Source organism: Sorex fumeus, unplaced genomic scaffold, assembly GCF_029834395.1.
Source record: "Sorex fumeus unplaced genomic scaffold, SorFum_2.1 ptg000063l, whole genome shotgun sequence".
In the NCBI taxonomy this organism is placed as follows: Eukaryota; Metazoa; Chordata; class Mammalia; order Eulipotyphla; family Soricidae; genus Sorex; species Sorex fumeus.
Window position 1 is genome coordinate 7,220,262 of NW_026606120.1, and position 8,989 is coordinate 7,229,250.

An 8,989-nucleotide genomic window follows, 5' to 3' on the forward strand; every position below is an offset into this window, starting at 1 on the left:
CGGCGATGCACAGGGATTACTCCTGGCTTTGCACTCAGGAATTACCCCCGGTGGTGTTTGGGGGACCATATGAGATGCTGGGAATCGAACCCAGGTCAGCTGCATGCAAGGCAAATGCTCTACCCACTGTACTATCACTCCAGCTCCATCCAGACCTAATTTCTTTCCTGAATAAATAGCTCCAGATGAGCATCCATGGCTCTTGGTACGTATCCTCAGCAAGACTTGGGGAAAGGCGAGGGGCCCTCCCTGCCTGGGACCCAGCACCCTTTGCCTGTCCCTGCTGAAATTTCTCATTCCTCCCAGAGTGCCTCTCCGGATAACCGAGAGATTGTCCTTGGCCTCCAGTGCCACCACCGGCCCCTTCCTGATCGGCAGGGACAGGGCCACTCCCCCAGGGCAGGGGAGAAACCAAGGGACGCCTCCTCCCTGGAAGTTCACTGGCCCTGATGAGGGGACACAGCAGTTAGGAGAAGCGGAGATCACGACTCTCCCTTTGTCTTCTCTCTGCAGTCAGAGGTGCAGTTTGGGGGCACGTTCTCTTGGTCGGACGCTTCCTCCTCATCATCTGGGGACTCCTGCATCAGAGCCAGAGAAGCCCCATCACCAAATCCTTCTCAGAGTCAGCACATCCTCCGCCCTGCCCAGGGCCCAGGGCTTCCCTCCCCCTGCTGCCAGCACGGGGTGTCTCACCAGGCTCAGGCCCCTGGCCCGCCGCAGGGCAGTATAGAAGCGCAGGGCCCGCGGGTCACAGCGAACAACCGTGGGGTCGAAGTCCAGCACGCGCAAGCCTTGCAGGCTCCGGGCCCGGGAGAGGGCCACATAGGCCTGGCCACCAGCAAACACCCGGCCCAGAGAGATCTCCACGCAGTCCAGGGACATGCCCTGCAGGAGGAAGCACAGGCCATGTCTCTGGAAGGGACCCCAGGAGCCAGACCCTCTTTCACCAGCTCAGTCACTGTCCCAGCATCTCTCATCCACCCAGAGATGATTGGGCACAGGGTGAGCGGGCAGCAGGGAATCACCTGAGAGGAAAAGGCCAGGAGTAAAGGGAGAGAGATGGGAGCAAAGCTCTGAATTCTGACTCTGCCTCTCCATGACTGGGGCTGGAGTGATAGCACAGCGGGTAGGGAGTTTGCCTTGCACACAGGTGACCCAGATTCAATTCCCACCATCCCATATGGTTTTCCAAGCACCTCCAGGAGTAATTCCTGAGTGCAGAGCTAGGAGAAACCCCTGAGCATCGCCGGTGTGAGCCAAAAAGAAAAAAAAACAAAAAACCTGCCTCTCCATGACTTTGTGACTTGAGACAAGTCACTCAACCTCTCTGAATCTCTTTCTTCCTCTATAAGACAGAAGTGAGGGGCCAGAGAGATAGTACAGCAGGGAAGGCACTTGCAGCTGACCTGGTTCCATCCCCAGCATCTCATAGGGTCGGTCCCCTGAGCATGTCAGGAGCGATTCCTGAGCCGGGAGCCAGGAGTAAGCCCTAAGCATTGCTGGGTGAGGCCCCTAAACAAAACAAAAACAAAAACACCCAGAAATAATTGCTGGGGTCCAGGATGTGGCCTGTGCGACGTCCAGGTTAGAGCCCAGCACTGCCTGTGCCACCAGGCACTGCTGGACAGTGGCCCTGGTGACTGCTGAGTGCAAGTGTGACCCCAATGCTGCCATCAACAACCCTGATGGTCACCTGTAGGGCTCTTAAGTGAGGAGGGCTTCTCCCATCAGAAAGTGGGGCAAGTGAGTATGCAGGAAGCAGAAGAGGAGGGATGGAAAGATCTAGAATCTCTATCAAGGGCAAGTTCAGCCCCATCAAGCTCTGCCTTCACCACTCCCCAGGTGACCTCCACCCTGCCCCGTCGTCCCCTCACCTGGCTCTTGTGGATGGAAATGGCCCAGGCCAGCAGGAGCGGCAGCTGCTGCCGTCGGAGGGGCTGGCCCGAGGAGCTCTGCACGGTCCAGCACTCAGCACGGATGACCTCGGTGACCCCACACAGGAACCGCACCCGGGGCAGCCCTGTGGGGAGCGTGGACTGTCTGCTCATTCCTGACCCCCTCCTGCAGGCCTTCCCTCCTCCACATCCAGAGCACTGAGCTGCCCCTGCCCCCTCACTCATTGACCTCTGCCCTCGGTCTCGAAGCCAATGACCACGCCGCGCGCTCCGTTCACCAGACCTCGAGACACCGCTAGGTTCTTCACGAGCATCACCTGTGAGGGAGTCGAGCAGAGACACCACTGACCGGGGCCTCTCTGCCAGCAGTGTTACTTCCCCAGGCCTGTTTTCCTTCCTGCCTGGGGAGCCGGCACTTGCTCAGTGTGCCTTAGAAGCAGAGAGCAAAGCAGTCCCAGGTGTCACAGGGCTTTGTGATCACCTGAGCTGTGTTCTGCGGGGTGTGTGGACCTGAGTCCCAAGGGCAACCGCCACCCCACTTCCTCCCACACTGTGAAGACATTTCCAGGGTTCCTTTGGGCCTCCCGTGACCCCCGCTTCCATACTGGAAAAGAAAGCGAATTCTCTCAGCATCCCCAGCATCCCCTGAGCCGAGGGAACGAGGAACCACAATTTCAGAGGTGCCTGGGAGTTGGCAGGGGACAGGAGAACATGCCCTGACAGTGGGAAGCACTGGCAGTGGGGGGCAGGCCCAGAGTTGATGCACCCCATTCACCTGGGCCCCCTGCTTCAGCTGGAGCAGACGACTGGCAGGACACTGTGCATCCAAGGTGCGGGCGTACTCTGGGTCACTGTCCATGGCCTCGAAGCAGTGTAGCTCACCTGGCGGGGGGGCAGGGTTGGGGACACATGACAAGTTGCCGGAGTGTGGGGGATCGTCATGGGAAGAGGTAGTAAGGGCGGTGCAGGCCTAGCCAAGGCTCTGGGTTTAGAGACCTGAGTTCGAGCCTCACTTTCAGCACCAACAGCCCATTCAAGGGCCCGGCCCTCAGACTCACAGTCATATCAAGAAACGTCACTGTCAATCAAACTCGGGTCGGTCATGTTGGCTGCTTGCAAGGCAAACGCCCTACCCGCTGTGCTATCGCTCCAGCCCATCAACAAACGTAAGGGCTTTAAAAGACATTTTTGGGGGGCATAGTATAGCAGTACGCACTTGCCTTGCACAAGGCTGACCCAGGTTTGATCCCTGGGATTCCGTATGGTCCCCGAGCTGGGTTCGATTCCTTCGCCCCTCTTGGAGAGCCCGGCAAGCTACCGAGAGTATCTTGCCCGCAGGACAAAGCCTGGCAAGCTATCCGTGATGTATCCGATATGCCAAACATAGTAACAAGTCTCAATATGGAGACATTACTGGACCCGCTAGAGCAAATCGATGAACAATGGGAGGACAGTGCTATAGTGAGTGCTACAGTGCCTTGAGCACTGCCAGGAGTGATTCCTGGGTGCAGAGTCAGAAGTAATTTCTGAGCATTGCCAATTGTGGCCCAAATATAAAAAACAAAATGAGGAATTTTGGGGGGCACTGTAACCATATCTGATGACACTTAGGAGCTACTAACTTTTTTTGTTTGGTTTTGGGCCACACCCATCAGTGCTCAGGGGTTACTCCTGACTCTGCACTCAGTGATCACTCCTGGTTATGTTCAGGGACCATATGAGGTGCTGGGGATTGAACCCAGGTCAGCTGTATGCACAGCCAGTTCCTTAACCCGGTTCTACCTCTTTGGCCCTCAAGCCTGAGTACTCATGACTTAGTACTCAGGGGCACTTCCTAGCAGTGCTCAAGAGGACCCAGTGGTGCTAAGGGGTCAGGCCCAGGACAAAGCATGTAGCCAGCCCATTGAGCTTCTCCATGGCCCTAGAACTTTGTTTTTTTTTTTTTTTTGGCTTTTTGGGTCACACCCGGCGATGCTCAGAGATTACTTCTGGCTCATGCACTCAGGAATTACTCCTGGCGGTGCTCAGGGGACCATATATATGGGATGCTGGGAATTGAACCCGGGTCGACCGCATGCAAGGCAAATGCCCTACCCACTGTGCTATCGCTCCAGCCCCCCATAAGAACTTTTATCACGATCACGATCATTCTGTTGTTCGTCGATTGCCTTGAGCAGGCACCAGTAACATCTCATTCATCCTAGCCCTGAGAATTTAAAAAGTGCCATATTCAAGGCTCTTTCAGGGTTAGGAGAATGAGGCCCATCATTGTTACTAGTATTTGTCATATTGGGTACACCATGGGGAGTTTGCCAGACTCTGCCGTGTGGACAGGTTACATTCGGTAGCCTGCCAGGTTGTCCAAAGTAAGAATGAGATAATAAAAATTGAAAAAAAAAAGACCTATAAAGACAAGCCAGATACCCCAAGGACTGATCCTCCCAGGACCTTTTGCCCGCAGCCCTTACTCACCTGGCAGCTCCTGAAGCCGCTTCTCATTGGTGAGAGCCACATCGTCCTGGTGTGTGCAGAGCCGCGTGGCCATGATTCCATCACGTCCTACTTTGTGGGCCGCAGTGGCCTGGAGCTGGCGTGTCACCTCTTCGGAGCATCTGTGGGGGCAGATCTGTTGGGGTAGAGTCTGCCTGAGCTTCAGGGAAGGGGCTAGGGGTAGGCCTGGGGACCAGAGAGGCACACTAGGCTGTGCTGTTTCTGCACAAGGACCCCTATGAGGGGACTGAGTCAGGGCGGGGAAGGACTATAAGGAAGCGAGCAGAGGGGCTGGAGTGATAGCACAGTGGGGATGGTGTTTGCCTTGTACACGGCTGACCTGGGTTTGATTCCCAGCATCCCATAGGGTCCCCGAGCACTGCCAGGGGTAATTCCTGAGTGCAGAGCCAGGAGTAACCCCTGAGCATTGCTGGGTGTGACCCAAAAAGAAAAAAAAAGAAAGAAAGTGGGCAGAGACGAGTGTGACCAGGCCAGAGGTTCAATGGTTTTTATCTTTTTCTTTCTTTTTTTTTGTTTTGTTTTGTTTTTGGGCCACACCAAGAGGTGGTCAGGACTTACTACCAGTTCTGCACCCAGGAATTACTCCGGTGGACTCAGGGGACCATATGGGATGCTGGAGATTGAACCTGAGTTTGTGTGCGCAAGACAAGCTCCCTACCTGCTAAATTATCACTCTGGCCCCAGAGGTTTCTTCTTTTTTTTTTTTTTGGTGTGTGTGTGTGTGTGTGTGTGTGTGTGTGTGTGTGTGTGTGTTTGGGTCACACCCAGTGATGCACAGAGGTTATTCCTGGCTCTGCACTCAGGAATTACTCCTGGCGGTGCTCAGGGGACCATATGGGATGCTGGGAATCAAACCTGTGTCGGCCACATGCAAGACAAACGCCCTACCCGCTGTGCTATCGCTCCAGCCCCCAGAGGTTTCTTTTTATGTTGTTTTGTTTTGAGGCCATACCCAGCTGTACTCCGAGTTTACTCCTGGCTCTGTGTTCAGGGATCACTCCAATGATGCTCAGGGGACTATATGGTACGCTGAGGATAGAATCCAGGTTGGCCACATGGAAAGCAAGAGCCTCCCTCTCTATTGCTCCAGCCCTAAATAACCATCTTTTTGTTTGTTCTCTGGCCACACCCAGAAGTGCTTGTGGTTTTCTCCCCAGGTCAGTGTAGAGGAGTCATTCTCAACCCCAAGGAGCCGGGGATGGAGCCTGGGTCTCCCATATTCACTCCAGCCCTGTGAACTATCGTCCTGGTTCAAAAAGGCCTATTTTCCATGGGGCCATGCTGCTTTTCACCCCCGTCTGCCCTTCCCAAGGGACAAGCATTTCTCCACCTTCCAAGGGCGGGGCAGGATGAGCCTCTCTTGTGGCCCGGTCTCCCACTCTGCGCCCCAGCACCCACCTGCCTAGCCTCACAGCCTGTAGGAGAGAGATGAAGGTCTGGTCGGCCTGCCTCCATACTTCGGTCAGTTCCAGGGTCACTGAGATACATCTCCTCCAGCTCTTGGCCTAGGGAGGCAAAGTGGGAGTGGGAGTGAACCCAAGAGACCCCCAAGAGTGGGGTTAGGGGCAAGGCCAGAGAGTGAGGGGTACCTGAAAGCAGAACTGAGGGGGCTGGGAGCCTTTGGTTACAGGTGGCAGCTGCAGGAAGTCCCCACAGATGATGAGCTGGATGCCCCCGAACGGCTTGTCCTGCTGTCGGACCACCCTGGAGAAGAACCAGGGGCTCAGGGGCGGGCCAGGTGGCTTCCTCCTCTGCCCAGCCCTTGCTGCCTGCACTGACCTGGCCACGGCCTCCAGCTTGTCAAACAGCTCAGCCTCCACCATGGAGATCTCGTCGATAACCAGCCGCTGGCAGCTCAGCCAGGCCTGCCGCACCCCTGGGCGCTGGGCCAGCGCCACACACTGGGCCAGTGGTGCCCGGCCTGAGCCGATGCCTGGGAGGGGACATTCTTCAGCCTAGACCTCCGGACCTCCCCCTCTCTCCCGCAGGATGCTCCCAGGGATTCCCGCTTACCTGCAAAGGCATGGAGGGTGGTGCCCCCAATGTGGCAGGCAGCCACACCAGTACTGGCAGTGGCCACAGTGCCCGTGGGGGGCAGCGAGCCCAGGATGCGCTTCAGCAGGTAAGACTTGCCTGTACCTAGGAGAGCGGAGTCAGGCCCGCCTGCACCCCCCATGCCGCCCCCCCCACACACACACATACACCAGACACACACTACCTGCACTTCCGGTGAAGAAGACACTCTGGCCTTGCAGGACAGCTCTTAACACAGCAGCTTGCTCCTCAGAAAGCCTGGATTTGCAGGGGGGCAGACTCAACTTCCTCGCCGGCAGGGGCCACCTAGGGGATTTCTGTGAGGGATACAGCAGCTCAGTGACTTCCTTCCCACCGACAGGTACTGACCGATCCCTGCCCAGCCTGGGAGCAGTGTGAGGCCCAAAGCCCTTGATGTCCAGCAGCCTTCAGTCCTGGGAGCCAACAGAGTCTGCCAGTAACTATTGGGGTCCGGGTCTCTTCTCTGGGGAGAGGGTCAAGGGATGGTTTGGGCCATACCCAGTGGTGCTCAGGGCTTACTCTTGGCTCTGAGCTCAGGGATCATTCCTGGAGGAGGTCAGGAGACCAAATGGGGTGCCAGGATGAAACCTGGGAGAGCCAAATGCAAGGCAAGTGCCTTAATGATCTCTCCAACCTCTGAAGTTCCTTCTTTGCTTCTTCCTACAAACCTGTCTCTCAGCTCCAAATGCTTAAGCAAAACTCTTCCTGGTCAGGGTCCTCCTTCCCCATTCTTGTGAGTGTGGGAGAGACTGTGGCTGCACTCAGCCTGACCCAGTGGCCTGGGAGAGCTATGGGCTCCTGGGGTGCAGTGCTTCTCCTCTGGTTGTGCAGGGGCCACTGAGACCATGCCCTGCCCAGGGGGGAGCACCATGACGCCTCTTGCCTCAGCACTACCTTCCCACAGCCTCATCTCAACCCTTGGGATCTGTGATCACTCCAGAACCCACCAGACTTGCTCAAATCCCCTGTCTGCCCCATCGGACCTGGGAACTGTCCCTGGCACCAGCCACAGCCTTCTCTCCAAAAGGTTCTCTCCTCCAGGCTGACCGCAATCAGCTGTCCCTTCTAAAGTCGCCTTTAAAACCCCTTTTCTGCTCTCTCCTTTTTCTTCTTTTTGCTTTTTGGGTCACACCGGTGATGCAGAAGGGTTACTACTCCTGGCTCATACACTCAGGAATCACTCCTGGCGGTGCTCAGGGGGACCATATGTGATGCTGGGAATCAAACCCGGGTCAGCTGCGTGCAAGGCAAATGCCCTACCCGCTGTTACTATCGCTCCAGCCCCTCTGCTCTGTCCTTCCTATGGCCGGCGTCCTTTTTTTCTGCTAGCCCTTGCCGGGTGTCTCGGAGGCGGTGCGCGGTAGGACTCGAGGGGACCATTCTCACATCCTGCTCCAATGGGACGCCCTATGCCCAATGCACCAAAATAACCGCCTGTCCGTCCCCCATCCTCTTCCATTCCCTGCTCTCACCGTGCTGGGATCCGACCCCGAGGGGGTCTCCGTGGTGGTCGCTTTCCCCCGTGCCGAGTCCGGGCCCCGGGCGGCCGCCGCGCGCCGCAGCTCCTCGGGCTGCACCGGGCTGATGGTGACGAAGTCGCGGGGTCGCGGGTCGAGCAGCTGCGAGCGGGAGGAGCCGGGCGCGGGGCCGGGGGCAGCGGCCAGTTTGAGGCGCAGCGTGCGCAGGAAGCGGCGCAGGCGTTCGGGGGGACAGTCGGAGAGCAGCAGCTGCACGGAGCCGCGTGGGGGCGCGCCCGGCCCGGGGACCCGCAGCGCGCTGCGCCCGGTGGCCGCGAAGCGCGTGAAGAGGCGCGCGGCGCGCAGGGGGAAGCAGCGCGCGGGCTCCGAGGGTCCCGGGGGCTGCAGCCGCAGCAACAGCTCGCGGCGTTCGTTGCGACCCAGGCTCAGCTCGGCCGAGCGCAGCGCCTGGCGCTTTCGTGGCTGCCCGCCAGGGCTCAGCTCCTCCACCGTCACGCGGCACCGCAGCTCCGCGTCCTCGCATTCCGCCTCGGTGCCCGACAGCATCGCCACCGGCTCCGGAGGGTCTGCTTGGGGAAACGGGACAATGGGGAGGCAGAAGACAAGAATGGGTGAGATGGACAAGGGAAGCCACGTCGAGTCACGGAGGCCGGTTACTGGTGACACTGAGTGGTCACAGAGATGGACAAAGGGTTCTAGCGCCAACCGAAAATTCACTTTGAATATCTTGGACCGCCCCTACACTAGCTCCCAGAACGACCGACGGTCAGTGTCAGAGGCACTTGGGCTGGGTGCACGCCTACATCCCAAAGACCCAGGATGGGCTCGGGAGTTTTTTTGTTTCACTTTTTTTTTTTAAGTTTTTTTTTGGGGGGGTGGGGGAGGATGTCACACCCGGTGGTGCTCAAGAGCTACTCTTGGCTCTGAGCTCAGGAATCACTGCTGGCAGGTTCAGGGGACCCTATGGAACGCCTGGGATGGAACCCGGGTCGGCCGCGTGCAAGGCGAGAACCCTACCCGCTGCACCATCGCTCCGGCCCAGGCCCGGGA

General features: G+C 57.7%; 1 protein-coding gene across 1 annotated transcript; it reads right to left on the minus strand.

Moving 5' to 3' along the window:
- Nucleotides 1-440: 440 nt before the first annotated feature.
- Nucleotides 441-8,485, minus strand: PIF1 (PIF1 5'-to-3' DNA helicase). The gene is made up of 12 exons (XM_056126949.1): nucleotides 7,934-8,485; nucleotides 6,625-6,757; nucleotides 6,420-6,545; nucleotides 6,186-6,339; nucleotides 5,996-6,110; nucleotides 5,805-5,911; nucleotides 4,368-4,507; nucleotides 2,671-2,777; nucleotides 2,125-2,212; nucleotides 1,875-2,020; nucleotides 694-885; nucleotides 441-578 (listed from the first exon to the last, which is right to left on the minus strand). Exons 1-12 carry the CDS (start codon nucleotides 8,483-8,485, stop codon nucleotides 483-485), a joined length of 1,956 nt encoding a protein of 651 aa, XP_055982924.1. The 3' UTR covers nucleotides 441-482.
- Nucleotides 8,486-8,989: the final 504 nt, after the last annotated feature.

Excerpts from the sequence above, each read along its gene's own strand:
- PIF1 (XM_056126949.1), bottom strand. The coding sequence starts at position 8,485 with ATGCTGTCGGGCACCGAGGCGGAATGCGAGGACGCGGAGCTGCGGTGC. Across the intron at positions 4,508-5,804 it reads CAGGCTGTGAGGCTAGGCAG|ATGCTCCGAAGAGGTGACAC; the intron begins GTGGGTGCTGGG and ends CTGCCCCCACAG. Across the intron at positions 2,213-2,670 it reads AGCTGAAGCAGGGGGCCCAG|GTGATGCTCGTGAAGAACCT; the intron begins GTGAATGGGGTG and ends ACTCCCTCACAG.